This window comes from Crocuta crocuta, unplaced genomic scaffold (assembly GCF_008692635.1).
Source record: "Crocuta crocuta isolate KB4526 unplaced genomic scaffold, BGI_CrCroc_1.0 scaffold107, whole genome shotgun sequence".
Taxonomy (NCBI): Eukaryota; Metazoa; Chordata; class Mammalia; order Carnivora; family Hyaenidae; genus Crocuta; species Crocuta crocuta.
In genome coordinates, this window is record NW_027531877.1 from 3,464,777 (window position 1) to 3,481,711 (window position 16,935).

The 16,935-nt window shown below is 41.8% G+C and overlaps 1 protein-coding gene across 1 annotated transcript in view; it reads right to left on the reverse strand.

Annotated features, from left to right (window-relative positions):
- Window positions 1-14,071: 14,071 nt before the first annotated feature.
- ANKRD55 (ankyrin repeat domain 55) overlaps window positions 14,072-16,935 on the reverse strand; it is a 156,933-nt gene continuing 154,069 nt past the window's right edge. Inside the window, exons 11-12 of the mRNA XM_077773051.1 lie at window positions 16,503-16,595; window positions 14,072-14,545 (exon numbers count right to left, since the gene is read on the reverse strand). Of these exons, the coding sequence (XP_077629177.1) occupies window positions 14,424-14,545; window positions 16,503-16,595 (215 nt within the window). The 3' untranslated portion in view covers window positions 14,072-14,423. The remainder of the gene's footprint in view (window positions 14,546-16,502; window positions 16,596-16,935) is intronic.

The window sequence follows — 16,935 nt, forward strand, 5'->3', positions numbered from 1 at the left end:
CAGGGGGTAGATTTCTTAGTTACCCATGATATATTTTGACCATATGCATTTAACCATTCATTAGAAGCCTAAAAATGTTTAAGGCCAAATCATTGCCACTTAAAAACATACTTGTTTAGGGACTATTTTTCAACTGGTTGAACTGGACCACATTTTTCATCTCAAATTAACTCCCATAATTAAATAATTGATACACTAAAGTCATCTTTTGGTTTGCTTGTAGAAATGCAATTGTTAAGATGATATGCTGATACTAATTGCTAATATGAGGAAAAGGAGGTCATTGTAGGGAACAATGAAGTCACTATTTCTGAATTAGTGGAATTTTTGACGATTTCCTAGAGCAAACAGATGTTTATATGTCTGACATTTTGAGCATATTTGCCAGAGGCTATAAATAATACTGTAACTTATGTATCTGACATCTGCCATTGCCATCCTCAGAGACTTTGGCCACATTTGTAATCAAACAGTTTGCAAAGCCCTAAGAGGAAGAGCCAGACAGTCTAGGATTAAATGATTCCATTTCAACTTACAGAGAAGAAATTGTAGTATTTTCATCACCATTTTGTGACTGGGCAGGAAAGGTTGCCTTAGTCCACTTGGGCTGCTATACCAAGTACCATAGATTGGGTGGCTTCTATTTCTTACACGTTCTCAGTCTGAACAGACTAAGACAAATGGGTCTTGCCCAGGAGAACTTTCTACAGAGGAGACCTCAAAAGAAAGGTGGACAGTTAGTAGCATGGGGCTGGTGGGAAGACCTAAGCTGCTGGCCAGAGAATTGTTCTCAGCAAGAGAGACCAATTTAGATAAGCGTGAAGTAGTCCCAGGGGAGAGAGGCAGCTATGCCACAGCCAGCACCCTGGGTGCAGGGGGTGGGGGAGGACGGGGGAGGTGGGGAGAGGCCAAGCACAGCACTATCAGCCTTGAGGATGCATCTTTGCTCGCTCATCCCCTCTCTCCATAGGGTAGCCCTGAGGGGTGTAACACATATACTAGGAAGTTGGAGAAGAGGTAGATCAAGGAGGAGAGAGCAAGCTAATGACACTTCACGGCAGGCTCCAAGCCTGAAGCCAATGTAATCTAGAAGTTTAGAGGAGGATTCGATTGCAGTTAAGATGTTAAACTGTTCTGCACTTTTAAAATGACAGACTGTTCTTGGGCTTGAAAAGCTATGGGACCTGCCTGAGATTTTATCTACAACCTGGAAAAATGGTCTCTGCTTACCAGGGAGTGATGGGCAACATTAAAATTGCTTTCATGCACAGTTTCTGGAGACTGACTTCTTAAAAGAAATGGGTCACATATACATTTTGCAATGTTTGCTAAAAAGAAATTCAGCTTCATACTTTATGGCTTTTTTGTGTGTATGTGGGTATGTACGTACACATGTATCATACATACAGAACCATAGACTTTTACAGTTGGAAGGATACCTAAAGATGTTCTAGTCCATCATACTCATTTCACAAATGAGGAAAATTCAGTTTCTTTAAAATCACTTTCAGTTCTAAAGTTCTATGATTTTGCAATATTGACAGCTGCTCTTAGAAGATATTGAAAGTGAAGTAACCTGTGGTGTCAGAGAGGCGCCCTAAACACCATTTGGTTCATTGCTTCTGCAGGAGATACAAGGATGCTTGCTGCTGCTGCTGCTGCTGCTTCTTTTTTTTAATAGACGGGGGATCTGTCAGCCTAAATAATTGCAATATTTGACCAAGAGCCAAGCCTGGAAGCCCAAAAACAGAGTCCAGATCTGCCCTTGTTTTACATGAGATCATTTGTATTCGCCTTCAGAGAACCTCTGAGTCCCACCTGTCTAGAGATTTAGGCTTTCAGGCTTACAAGATGTCAGTCTTTCCACAGAGCCTTGGTTCTGCCTCCCTGAGCTTTTCCCCCACCCCACCAGCAGAGGCAAAGGTAGACAGATGTTTCAGAGATCTTCAGGCAGGAAAACAGAAGAGTAGGCAATGATCATAGTCCATTAATCTCATTCCTTCTGAGTTCTTGTACTACTCATGAACCAACCATGTGAATCTCCAGGTAGTGGCCCTGCCTCTTCGAGGACCTCAGAGTTCTCCACTGGGGCCTCTGCATCTTACTCTTGGTGAAGGAACAGAAAGAGCATGAATGGCCCTAGGAGAGGTTTGAGAGAGGTCGGACACATCACAGCCACTCATATTCAGAATCTGCCCATGCCTCACTTGCTGCAAGGGCCAGGGAAATGTAGTTTTGCTATGTGCCCAGGAAAAAAAGGACATCATGGTGTTGATGGCCACTGGCAGTCTCAGCAGCAGCCTGATATCCCTGTGGGGGATCAGTGTGTGCAGGGATTCTGCCCTAAATGGCACGGCAGGGAGCGTGGCCCCGCGAGGTAGAGCTGTAAGGCATGGTGATGGTCCTTACCTTGTATGACTGTTGTGAGGTTACACAGGAGGACTCTCGAGAGTTCTAAATTTAGAACAATGGCTGCCCTTCGTAAACAACTGAGGAATAGTAGCTATTTTTGAACGGAAAGCACTTAGACAAGGTCTGACAAAAGAACATTAGCTGGTGTTTCTCCTTTCTCTTAATTATGGTTTCAACTAAAAATGTTATTTTCTAATGCTTGAGGTTCTTCACTGACCTCCGCCTGCTTCTCCTCTTCTTTCCTGTTGTCTTCTGTGCTTCAGCTTGGGATGGTTGTTTCCGTTCCGGATTTTTATTTCCTCCATCACACACACTCTGGCTGTAAAAGTCTCCTTTGCTTATGCTCGATCCTGTGGCCTCCAGTTCCTTCCTCACCATCAAATACCTCTTGAAAACTTCCTCTTAATGAAACCTTGTCTTTATTGCTCATTTAAAGATTCTTTCTAAATTAAGTGGCATGGTCCCTTCTGGTTTTCTGCCTTTTTTCCTGTATATTTCATCAATCCTCACGGAAATAAAACCCAGGAGAAACAGAGCTATTAGCAGTAGCGATGCCAGTAATTGGCAATCCGATATTATGGAGTTTCTTGGATACTGATAGGACAAAGTCAGAAAACAGAACCCAAGATAATTAACAGTTTATGTCACTGCTTTACTCAGATACTCCAACCTGGAGAATTTTGGTTGGGATCCTCATCAACGATGGGCTTTAAATTTTTTAATGTTTATTTGTTTTTGAAAGAGAGAGAGAGACAGAGAGAGACAGAGCATGAGAGAGGGAGGGGCAGAGAGAGAGGGAGACACAGATTCTGAAGCAGGCTGCAGGTTCTGAGCTGTCATCAGTTAGCACAGAACCTGATGCAGGGCTCGAACCCATGAACCGCAAGACCATGTATGACTTGAGCTGAAGTCGGATGCTCAACCAACTGAGCCACCCAGGCACCCTGACAATGAGCTTTAAAAAGGAGGCATTTTGTTTTATTCATACTGTAGCTTCCTCACCCTGGAGCAAGGTACAAAATGGGTATTCACACCCTTTTTTGCTTTTTTTTTTTTTTTTTTTAATAATCTTTATCCGGAGAAGGGAAAGTTAACAGCAGAAGGTAAGTGGTAAATGAAAACAAGGGAGCATTTATTAAAGACTACTTAGTCTCTTCTCGTATTCTCTACCACAACTTTTTATGGAACTTTTAATTATAATATTAAAGCCATTATGAAGAAGTACACTTCTTAGAATCAAAAAGTATATTCTTAGTGTTTGAAGGACTAGCACACTTCAGAAAAATGCTGGTCTTAGGATCTAAGTGGCCATTATTCTTCATCACATTTTCTCTTAAAACTGTTAATAAAACACCCTGTCCAGATTCAGTTTAATTGAAAAAAGGCAATTACCTATATGTTCTTGCCAGTGAAATTTTAAGGTAATAAAAAATCTCAGGGCAAAGCACTGTGTTCTGGTAAGTTAAACCTGATTTTAAAATGGTTGGTACAGATACCTTTCAAATGTTGAAGATAAAACACACGAGAAGCTTCCTGACATTTTGTTCTAAGCTTCTTTTCTCATAAGAACCAGCATGCCGTTGAAAGCAAAGAAGAGGCAGATGATTTTTAACTTTATGCTTAATGTCTGCACGTGCACATATTTGGGTCTATGCCACTCAAAGCCAATTCTCTATCAGCGGGGGACTGCTTCGAAAGTTGACAGATCTTCCCAGGCCTCTTTCTTTCCTTCTCATTCTTCCAGAGTTCATAAGCACATCCACAGATCAGCTGAGAGGTTAAGAGAAAGGGGATCATGGAAATCAGTTTGTTTTGCTTCTTGTGAGCAGCTGTGTTGAAAAGGTTTGTGTGAACAGAGAAGGTAATAGATAATCCATTAAAAGAGCTGTGCGTAAGGAACACCAGAAACACCTCTCTACCTTTTGCTGTGTTAAGTACCTTTGATCTTGCTGTCCCTCCACCGTGAGAAACTCTCATCTTGGCCCCTGCGCTGGGCTGAGAATGGCAGGGGCTTTCTGGTGAAAGTATTAGTTTCCATGTCCCCTCCTCCCCCACCATCTTCACACTTCCTACGGAGTTGCAGAAGTTGGCTCTCCTTTCCTGACTAGATCTACCGATGAGGAAATATGGTGAAATTAGTATGAAGTATCACTTTGAGAAGGAAATACTCAGCAATACCAACACTTTTGAGAATGGGGCAGCTTTGTCAAATACGTAAATTGGTTTCTGCTTCTGCCTAACCAATAAGGTTACCACTTTATGAGAACCACTCCAGATTTCCTCATACTCTGACTCTGTACCAGCTACAAAAAGACACTGGCTTTCATCTTCAGGATCTTGAAGAGGTACAATGTCAATACCCTGGATTATCATTTCAATTTGAATTCAAGTTTGCTCATGTCTAGAGGTTTTTTTGTTTGTTTGTTTTGTCTTTTAAGTTTTGAGACTGGGACTCTGGGGACTCTGTAACAGTGTGGAAGAATAAAAGTGACTTCAGGAGAGAGAGGGACAAGTCTGCAGAGGTTGTCCTGTGCGGTGCCCAATGAGGCAGAGCTCTATTTCTAGACGCCAGTGGCCAGACCTGCTCATGTGTTCGCATTTCTCCAGGTCTGACCTGTCCCACGATGGTGGAAAACACCGCACAGTCACCTGTCACCCAAACGCCATTGTGGTTCCTAGGCTTCATCTCTCAGCTGGACTCATGAGAAGGTTGGCAGTGGTTTGCTCCTGGGTTTAACTCCAGCTGTTGATTTGGACTGTGGCCCTGTGATGGACTACTCCCTGGCTGCAGCCCTCCCTTTCCATAGTCACTGGGGCCGTGGACAAGCAGTTACTGACTATGTTTGAGGGAATGCTTTGCAGAAAGCTGCCAAAGCAGGTGTTTTGGCATTCTTGGCTTTAACCTTGGCCGGGCTTTGATATTTCAGCTATCATGATATGGGTATCGCAAAGCTATTGCCATGCTGTGGAAGCTGTGACCTTTTTAACTTAATACCTTGAGAATGGACTGTACTGTACACCTCTTTGCCTCTGCTCTGTTAAGCCATTCAATTCACAATAAGGAGGAAATAACAGAGAAATCCACTGGTGAGATGACAAATCTCTTGTCATCACCTGGTTATTTTTAGGACTTAGTCTTTGAGGAAAAGGTTTGAGAGGAACTGTATCCAAGAAATCTGGAGAATGAGTTCCTTATTCTGGTGAGTTTATGGGGTTGACTCCCAGCTTCTCAGAAGATTCATTGCATAACTAAGCATTACATATGAACTTTTGCCTTTTAGTTTATCAAAATTTTAAGGGGAATTCAGTCTGGTTCTACCAATACCTGATCAAACTTCTGTATTTGTCCTGGGAATGATGGCGAAAGGGAAAAACTGTTACTTTTTTAAATGTTTTTAATTTATTTTGAGGGGGAGGGAGGGAGAAGGAGAGAGAGAGAATCCCAAGCAGGCTCCGTGCTGACAGCGCAGAGCCCAATGCTTGGCACGATCTCACAAAGCGTGAGATCGTGACCCGAGCCAAAATCAAGAGTCATATGCTTAACCAACTGAGCCACTCAGGCACCCCAAAGACTGTTACTTCTTAAGTAAAGACTTTGCAAAAATTCGTCAGTGTTCAATTTTTGAAGACTTGCCTCTCTGTTCATTCATGACCAGTAACTGATGGTTACATGTTCTATGGAAACTTTAAAAATTAGGATATCCTGGGGTGCCTGGGCGGCTCAGTCAGTTAAACATCCAACTTAGGTTCAGGGTCACAATCTCCTGATTCCTGGGTTTCAGCCTTGCATCAGTTCTGTGATAGCAGCTCAGAGCCTGGAGCCTATTTCGGATTCTGTGTCTCCCTCTCTCTGCCCTTCTCTCTCCCTGAAGGAGCTCTGTCTCTGTCTCTAAAAATTAAATAAATGTTTTTAACTAAAAATAAAAAATAAGATATACTGATATTTCACATCACTAATTTCTTTTTTTTATTTTTGAGAGAGAGAGGGTGGAAGTGAGGGAGGGCAGAGAGAAAGGGCACAAGTGAGCTAGGGCAGAGAGAAAGAGAGTGGGAGGGAGGGAGATAAATGGGGCTCACATCACATTCACCCAATATGGGACTCAAAGTCATGAACTGTGAGATCATGACCTGAGCTGAAGTCAGATACTTAACTGACTGAGCTACCCAGGCACCCACACATTACTAATTTCTAATACCTGGAAAGAAGAGCCTGGAGAGCTTCTGAGTGTAGAGAAATTCCATATAGGGAAGAGGCCCTCTTATAGATGTCTCAAAAAATTACAGAGTCTACATGGAGACTTAATCCTCAAATGTATTAATTTTACTTGTCCTAAAAACTCTGTTCACAAAGAGAACATTATAAGTAATAAATATTTTTCCTACGGTGGGGATCTCTACTGTGAAAATGTATTTTATGAAAATGAAGTTTTTTAAAAACAATAAAATGCTACATAATAATAACAAAAAGAATAAAGGTAGAGAGCTAATTTAAGAGTTAACATTTGGTTTTTACTTGTGAAAATGAATAAAGGAAACTTCATTTAAAGTGTAGCCAGGAAACTCTGATGGGGAAGCTGTCACACACTATGACTTGCCCCTGTTTGCAGAGCCCACCAAGAAGCACAGCTCAAAGTTCCCAGTAGGAAGTTTACTTTACTACCCACAGTGGGTTTTAGTTTTGGCCCAGGAACAATTCAGCCAATCACTACTGCAGCAACGCAGCTAACGAGAAGTTGTCACAATGCCCAACTCTTGTCTTCTTCCAATGGACTCTGTTCCCAACAGCCGTTCCCAACACCCTTCTTTCCTCTATAAAAGGACACTCCTCTCCTTAGTTCTCTGGACTTGCCTAGTTTGCATGTCTGGAATAGCAATTCTTCTATTCCCAAATAAACTCCTTTTGCTGGTTAACTGACTAGTTTACTTTTAAGCTTCACATATTAAGAGATAATTTATTGGCCTCAAATTTTAAAAATGACCAAAACAGAGAGCACACAGTTTAAATGACTTTTTTCCTTCTAATAAATACAGGAAAATCCTCATAACTTAACCTCGTATAAATTTGTTGTACCCTTAGTATTTTAAACATTTTTTTTTCCACTACAGGGCAGTCAAAACATGTTTGCTGAGACAATGAACGACAGCATGAAAGCATTACAATCGAATGCTTCAGATCCAGAACATGCTTAGGCAAGAATGGAGAAAGGTTCTAGAAGTGGAAATAATTTCCAGATCTGGACATTAGAACTGAATGCTTAAGAGGCCTTTCTGCCTGAGTGATGTCTGAGTTCTTGGGTCACATGATTTAAACTAACCTTTTTCTTTACAAACAAACAGTGATTGGTTTTGCAACCTGCCAATGAATTCAGACCCATACACATCCATTTCTGTACAAAAGATGTATAATCTCCCTGCCTCATAAATACAAGGAAAATATCCCATTGATTCTAGAAGAGTTGGCCTGAGGAAAGGCATTGTCATATCCATTTCCTACCTACCATGATTAGTTATCTTTTAACTAGGAGGGCAGTTAAGGGGGAAAACATACATTTCTTGAGTGTTATAGGGTGGTGGGGTAACTACAAGATTAAGCATGAAGTTACAGAGTGTGCTGCCTACATTACCACCAGGATACCTACCTTGAACAAAAAAAAAACTGATTAAACTGAGCTGTGAGCTGTTAATAGGCTCACAAGGTAACAAGGAGAAACTGTTCTTTCATGAATACACTCATTAAGGTGTGATCTGACTCATGAAGCGCTCTAAGGTGAAATCCCACTCTGAGTACAGGGCTGAGTCATGCGGACACGCATGATACGGGTTTCCTTAACCCTTGGATTATATTCTATCCCATGAAAGATCACAATTTAATACAGTAAGACCTAGACATGATTCCCGTGCCCCGCATCAGTGCTTTGCAAAAGGTTATGTTTTAACAATATTGAAATCTGCCGCACAGTTTCAGTTATCTGTCTCTTGCTTCAGCAGTGTCCGGAAGGAACAGACGGACCCCAGGACGCCGCTTCCTCCCACCTCCCACCACCCCGCAACCTCTTTTCCAGTCGCAAGCAACCTTCGGAACCACCTTCTCCGCCATCCTGTGGCTCCCCGTAGAGCCAACACCGACTTCCGCACTTCTCTCCTTTCTTGCCCACCAGCACGAGCTCCCACATTCGTCAGAATTATGCCACCCCGGGGGGGGGGGGCGGCCGTGTCCACCGCCTGGTCCCCCCGCCTCTGCGCACCTCACCTCTGGCTGGGCTGCTGTTTTCCACCCGGAGGGCGAGGCTCTGTGCGCGCAGGCTGCCTTGCGAGCTGGCTGAGAAGCTCCGGGTCCCCGGCGTCGATGGAAAGCGCCAACCAGGCCGGGCCACCGCGCTGCTTCCAGGACGTACAGAAGGCGCGCACGTGAGCGGGGTCGAACCCCGGATGCCAAGGAGGCCCCTGCCGGGGAGGAACCTGGATCCGATCCTGTGAGTCAGCCGACCCGGCCTCTGCCCACGCCCACCTGCATCTGCTGACCATCTGCCGGAGCTTGGCCAGCGGCGCAGGTGCGGCCTCTCGGGAAGATGGACACCACCTGCTTGACCCCGTGGGCCCACCCGCCGGCGGGGCAGGGGGCATCTCCTCACCTGGCTCCCCCTCAGGCACCGCGGGGAGGCTCCTGAGCCCACCGCCTTTCTCCCAGGGGACCCCTGTCCCCTTGCTGGTGTCAGGGCTTCTGCCTGGACCTCCTCCTGAGGCCACCAGGCAGCTCTTCAACCACCCTGGAGCCCCCTCCCAAGCCATTGACCGAATGGAAACAATAAAGCTTTTTGCAGAAGATAAAATTAATTTAAAGTGCTCTTAAACTGAAAGATTACCCCCCAAAATGTTATACCCAGTGGTATGGTGGTAAACCAGATCTCAAATCAAAGAAAACCCTGATTTGTAGTGTTTTCCAGTTTCCATGGTGTAAATGTTCCCATCAGGGCCAATTTCAAGCCGTCGATGGTGGATGGTAAGAGCTGGCCCCAGCACATCCAGGGAAGCAAAATCTTATTCACTGTATGAGCCTTTGTTAGAATAGTACAAAGGACTTTATGGAACTTTGGCTCTTCATCCTGCCCTGGTAGTGTGGCAAAGGCAAGGCATTGCTCTCTAATCTCCCTGCTATGGAGATTGAAAGGGCTTGCTCTCAGGAACTAGAGATTCAAAGGAGGGGAGATTCCTTAAATCTTTTCCTTTTTAATTTGCATTTCTATTTTTTCCTCCCCCAAAGTCACTTGTTCAGAGAACATTGAGGTAGATATCCTAGAGTGAGCTACTTCAACACATGAGAACATTGCCTTGGTTTTTAAAAAAAAAAATTTTTTTTTAATGTTTATTTTGAGAGAGACAGACAGACAGATTGTCAGTGGGGGAGGAGCAGAGAGAGAGGGAGACACAGAATCTGAAGCAGGCTCCAGGCTGTCATCACAGAGCTCAACACGGGGCTCGAACTCACAAACAGCAAGAAGACCTGAGCAGAAGTCGGATGCTTAACTGACAGACACCCAGGCACCCTGAACATTGCCTTGGTTTCTACCTTTTCTTGAATTCAGAGGCTTGCTTGGCTTTGTCATAGAGATTTGAGAAAACTATGTGATACCCTCTGCCTAGCTGTAAACCACAATGCTGACTGGTCTTGTCTTCTGTTTATTGTTATTCTCTCCCATACTTTCAGAAACTTCTCATCTAGCTCTGCAGCTTGAATCAATAACTTATACTTTCAAATATGGTTAGTGTTTGGCTCAATGGTAATGCCCCTGAAGTCCATTTTAAGCTTCCTTTTTAGCCTGTTGGAGCATAAAGCTTGTAGCTCTGTATTTCATTGATAGGTAGGATTCAATTAAAGCTAACTTTTGAGCCCTGATGAAGTAGAAAAGATACCATTATGTCCTGGGACATCTTGGGGCAATGTCTTAAGTGTTAGTAAGGCAAATGGGTGTCATCTTCTGATAGTGAGGCCAGTCTTGATTTGTTTATTGCAGAGAACAATTCTTTGGGCTCTAAGATGTGGCTTTGCTTCCTCATAAACTGTCTATTTATTATCAGTAATAGTAAATATAATTGGTTTCTCTTTAAAAGCTTTTTTGGAGTACTTTTTATATATCACATTAATGGAAATGATGAAAATGATTTCCTTCCTTCATTCCTTCATGTCACTCACTGCTGTTTGCCTTCAGTGCACCAAAGATGTTGTTCATGGTCATCTGTATCTGGGCTCAGCTCTGACTTTCATTGCCAACGTGCAGCCAACTACAGTCTCCTACACTGTCCACTCCACCTTCTCACCTTACAGCTGACCGCACACCTCCAAATCTCCAAACTCCAGCTTCCCCTCATTAAAGTCAACATGTTAGATTTTACCTTGTCCCCCTGAGGGAACTGGCAGTCTTTCTTTTGCTCTCATTTTTCCTAGTTGTGGACCACTAGCAGTTGCAAGGTGATTTCCATTTATTGTAAACACATTTTTTACTAGGGACTTAATAATTAACAAGCTATTTCCTGTTTTTCACACATTAGTGTGAAAATTACCTTTGTCCTTCTGATGACAGTTGTGCATGCTGACTGAAAACTTTTGAGGGTTTTTTTTTTTAAGTTTATTATTTACTTTGAGAGAGAGAGAGGGAGAGAGAGAATCCCAAGCAGGTTCCATACTGTCAGCACAGAGCCCAATGTGGGGCTCAAACTCACACTGTGAGATCATGACTTGAGCTGAAATCAAGAGTCAGATGCTTAACCAACTGAGCCACCAGGTGCCCATTGAGATTTTGATACAATTTCCTCATTGACATTTCATATTTGGCCTTTGGGGATTTCTTGGAATTCAGCTGCCTAAAAGACCAAGATTGGGCTAAAATAGAGGTCAGAATCAGAAGGCATTTTCTTTGAAAACATAATACTTTTGATAGAAACATACCATTTGTTGACAGTCTTCATCTACCAGTATTAACGTTTCTGTGCTAATGTCTAGGAAATTGAATCTGATAGAATTTTCTGATTTTAAAAGATCGTTTTCACATAGTAAACATTTAAAAAAATATATCATTTTCCCTGAAGGCAATACGAGAGGCTCGTTACTAGATGTGAGAGCTGTTTTGTGTGTGTGTGTGTGTGTGTGTGTGTGCGCGCGTGCGTTTGAGAGACAGAGTATGAGTAGGGGAGGGGTAGAGAGAGGTTGGGGACAGAGGATCCAAAGCAGGCTCTGTGCTGATGGCAGTGAGCCTGATGTGGGGCTTGAACTCACAAACTGTGAGATCATGACCTGAGCTGAAGTCGAATGCTCAACTGACTGAGCCACCCAGGTGCCCCTTATTAGTTTAGTTTTTAACTTGAGTGTTATATTGCAAGCTAAGGTCAAATATGCTCCTTGTAATCCCTAGGGTGGATTCCAAATGGTTCTTTGCAAAAGACCACCTTTAAAATGCCAGGGTGCTTAGAGACATGCATTGGAAAATTTCAAAGAGTAAGGGCAAAAGCAAAATCAATGGTTATGTTTGTATTTCTGGGTAGCAGGCGCAATATTTCTAACCAGTCATTGGGTGAGATTTTGTAAAATTGTGTATCAAGCTGTGATTTAACAGAGTTGGAAAGGATAATAAGCTGGAGTCACAGAAAGCTATATGTATTGGCTGAATTCTATGAAGACAAGAACATTAGAATTTACTGTTTCCTGGGAGAAAGAACACCTGTATTAAACCAAGTGCTTATGGAAGGGGAATAAGAAAAGAAGGTAGAAAGCCTGGCTTCCAAAAATTGTAATTGCTTAGCACAAATTACTTAATTGGTTTGCTCTTTCCACAAATATTAACCTTAGCCCTACTATGCCTGTACAGCATATAAGCTAAATAAGTAAATTCAGAAAGGAAGGCTTTGCCAAAGATATATCACACCAAGGAAATTTCTGGAACAGGAAAATGATGATTTGGGAATTATGTATGTGGACTATGGGACTAGAAAGAGTTCACTGCTAAGCCCTGTTCTGCTATTAGTTGTGTGACTTTGGGCAAATTAGTTAACTTCTTTCTTTGCTTTGGATTCCTTGTCTGTACTTGGACAATATAGGTTAATTTGATATAATGATCTTAGTGAAAGTTATGATGTTTATGTGTGTAAATAAATCTATCTTAGCAATGAAAGGAAATATAAGGAGTAAAATAAGAAAAGTCTTATTATTTGGATAATTCATAAATATACCAATTCTCCCCTTTCCTGACCCATGGAAGGATTGCATTTCCTCACTCCATTTGGAGTTAGGCATGTCTAAGACTTGATCTGGTAAATGAAATGTAAAAGGAGGTGATAAGACTCATCTCACATTTCCACTGTTTTTGTCACCAAGGAGGTGCATGTTGACATAGAATCTGTATCAGCCAACTCTGCCACCTGGTATGGGGCATGTTTTGTGAATGGGAAAAAAAAATTGTCAGCCAATGAGATTTTGGTGTTGTTTATTATTGAAGCAGAGGTGAGCCTATGCTGACTAAGCTAAGCAGGACAGGGCCAGGTGTCTGTGTCTACTGTGAATGAACACAGACTCAGAAGTAACCAGATGACACAACAGGACCCCCTGATACTTAACAGAGAATGATTCTTCAAAGATGCAGCCCATAAACAAAACAAAACGGAATAGAAAACCTTTCAGATTTGATGTCCTGAGAGCTCTTCCATTTGCACCAGGATTTGCCCTCCCTATCAGCTACTGTCTAGCTTGGGTGATGGACTGGTCACAGGCTGTCTCTTATACAATCCCTAAATTCAGACTACTAACATTGTGAAAATGAGACTGTGGACATAATAACCTTTTTATTATCACTTTCTACATCTCTCGATCTTGCCACCTCTCCCTCTACATCCCGACTTCCTTCCCTTCCTTCTTTTACGAGAAAAAAAAAAGACTGAGTGCCTATTATGTGCCAGGCACTGTACACATTTCTGTAAGTGCAAAGCCAAAGAACTATGATTTGGCTTCACAGGAGCTTCTGTTTAGTTAGTGGCACAGTCTGACCTCTCTAAACAAATAATGCTAATATAAAATGGTAAGCATGGTACTTGAGATATTTACAGAATAACTTGTGGGCTCAGAAATAACATGAAATGACTATGACCTTATATGGCTAGGCCCTGAGATTTAAATCAGTCTCAACAACACACAAACATCTTAGTAAGATCTACAGTTAGTAGCCTTTCAAACTTCACTAAGTCATAAGTTTGGGAACATCTTGAGGAGGCAGAGACTGTTATTTTGAAACAGAAAAAAGAATGATTAATACATATAGTATTTGAGGAATGTATGACAAGTGCCGATTTCATTCTGTTAGGCCAGGATGTAGACCCTTCCAACTCACATGATCTTCTCACTATTAGAACAATCCCATCTGAAAGTGACAATAGGTGGAAATAATTAAATAACAAAGAAGATACATAAACATTGGCAAAGGATTTGGGCTGTTGCCAGGATTAGATGTTAGAAAATATTTTACAGAAGCTTATACATTTAAAAGCCATAAACTGTGACTAACCTGTGATAAAAGGAATTTGCTAGTTTAATTTTAATTAAGTTTCATCAACCTAAGGTAGAATTGTAGTGAGTGTGAAGAAAAAATACGGGATATGCTTTTTTGTCATTTTTTTATTCAGCAAAGCATACATTTTTAAAACATAAAATCATTCAGGAAAAAAAAAAACCTCTGCTGATACCACAACGCAAACCAAACATAGCTAAGTTTCCCTGCTGATAACATATTCGGACTTTTCATTTTGGCATGTAGAGGTCAGAGCAACTCACAGACTGAAGATATATGTACAATCAAAGATTCCAAGTGCTTATTTGGAAAATGTCATTGGAAGAAGGAGTTGTAAAACTGGGAATGGCTTCCAGAACGCAATTTACTAAATCAGTCTTTGCTCTCACAAATCAGAGTAATCCCATCCCTTGGCAGCTGAAAATATATATAATCTCTATTTTTACAGTCAGTGAGCCACAGCTAATTCTCATCATTGGCGGGATTGGCGAAGTTTTCTCTTTCTTTGGCTGGTGTGCCGTGGCCCCGTTGGGTTGGAATAGCAGGCAGCACTCGGTTTGTCCTCAGAGGTTCTCCAGAGAGAACTGGGGGAAAAGAACAGAAGGAGAGACTTTCAAGGTTTGCTTCTCTGAGAGACTTTCAAGGTTTGCTTCTCTGAGAGTCCTCGCAAGAACGGTGGCGGGAGAACAATGCTATGTCTTAAGGAGTGGAGGCATTTCTAAAGAACTTGTCTTGGTGAGAGCCCAGCTGCAGGAGAAAGTTGTGTATCTGTATCTATTCAGGCTCACCACATGACATCAGGGCTGTCAAACACGCACAAATACAAGACAAGGCCAAGTTTGATCAAAACATGATTGGGCGGTATGTTCCTGGCAGAGCTCTCTTTTCCTGGGGTGGAGCAGCTGTTGATGGCCAAGTCAGCCCAATGCTCTAAATGAGCCCCAACACATTAGTACTGCACTTTTATGCGAGTCTCAGAAGGTTCTCAGGTTTCTGTTAGGAAAAGCACTGTGTAGCTTTCCATTTCTTTTTCACAGAACTAAACCTGATCAAAGTCTTTATCTTCTCTTCCTTCCTTAAACTGAATTGCAAGAGCAAAGCTCCTGGGCTCCGCCGAAGAAAATTCCCTCTCTGGCTTCTCCAAGCCCCACCAGGATTCAAGGCTGACTGGCTACTTAATTAGCTGTCTTTGTGAGTACATTTCTGTTTAATGACAAGGTCAGATTTGAATTTTATCCAGTGATTGAATTCACACCATCCAAAACTCTCACTTTACACAAATCAGTAAAAGCAGAGGAATGGATGTTGGTTTCTGCTACTGATTTGTTGTGTGAATTTGGACATGTACCTCCACCTCTCCCTCTCCTCATCTGCAAAACGACAGGGTTAGGCAAAGACCCGAAGACCCTGCGGTTTACTGATTTTACCTAAGGAATCCTAGAGCTCTTGATTGGTCCCTTCCAAACAGCCTGGGGCAGAAAAGAAATATTGGATATTATTTCTCTGCAAATAGTTGCCAGCGTTTTCCCTATGCTATTATTTCATGTAATCCTCCCGACAACATTACCAGGCTGGCACTACTCTTAGAGGCTAAAGGAGGAAATTGAAGGTTAAGGAACTTGTCTGAACCGGACAGCCCCTAAATCATCCAGCCTCTGATTAAGAGGTTATGGTAGGGGGTTGAGGGGATAGCACATTGCGTGCCTGCATACACGTTATAAATGAGTGGGCTGGGATAGAAAGAAAAGGAAGAAAATTAGAATCCAGTAAGTATTGCTTGTTTTCATGATGCAGCTGACTCATTGTCCTATAGTTTTGCTCCCAGCTCTGCTACTTAATACCTAAATAATGTTGGGCAAATCATGTAACCTCTCTGAACTTGTTTTCTCACCTCTGCAGTGGGAATAATAATAGAGCCTATCTCACTGTATAGATAAGGAGGATATACAAACTCAGAATTTCTGAGTGTGGGGCCCAGAAATCTACTTTAGAACAAGTACCCCAGGTAATACTTAAGTACACTCAAACTTGAAGATCACTGGCTAAATAGAATATATTTAATATTTTATACTGTGAGAAATTTTTGTACAAAATATACAACGTCAGAAGCAGTATGGGCGAACAGCATCTACTTGATTATTCCTTTCTGGTTAGGGATCCACAGCCTCTGAGTACAGAGACGATACATATTCCATCCGTTCATCACAACAGAGAAGCCAGTGTCAAGAGACCAATCTTAAGAATTTTTAAAGCACCTTCTTAAACACCTTAAATGGTACATAGCAAAATAAACTTTTGTCATTGTTTTTATAATCCAAACATAAAAATTCCTCAAGGGAGGGAAGTACTCTTTTTTTTTTTTTTAAACAAGCATTACCAAGTTGGATGAAGTTTTAAAGACTGTCTCTATTCTATTTTCCTGCAATTTACAAGTTTTGGCGCCTGATGGTCCCCTGAAAAATGAAAGTAAACTGAAGTAACAGTTGTGTCTAGACATGTTAACACTTGCAAAGGAAGCTGAAGAAGACTCACAGCACTTACATTTTTGGTCTGGTAGAGGAGCTAGGTTGTTCCGGGTGAAAGGAAGATCCCTGACTTGGGGTCTGTTTGTGGAGAGATGCTGAAAATTTTGTCCTGGGGACAAACATAATTGTGTCAATAATTTGAGATGCAACCAAGTGCAAATTGTAAAATCCAATGGATATGATAATCATAAAATTGTTAGAGATTACTAAACTTAAGATGCTAATAACAACAAAAATATTAATAGTTATACTTTGCTGAGTTTTTATTATATGCCAGTCACTAGTTAAATGAAAGAAAAAGGCATCAGAAATCATTTCTCAAATAAATCAATTTAAATAAAACTTCATAAACAAGTACAGTTGACACCCACTTGGTAAAACTTAAAAGTTTAAAAAGGCAAAATAGAGGGTATAAAGTACAACCTATCAGTCAAATCTGTGCTGAATGA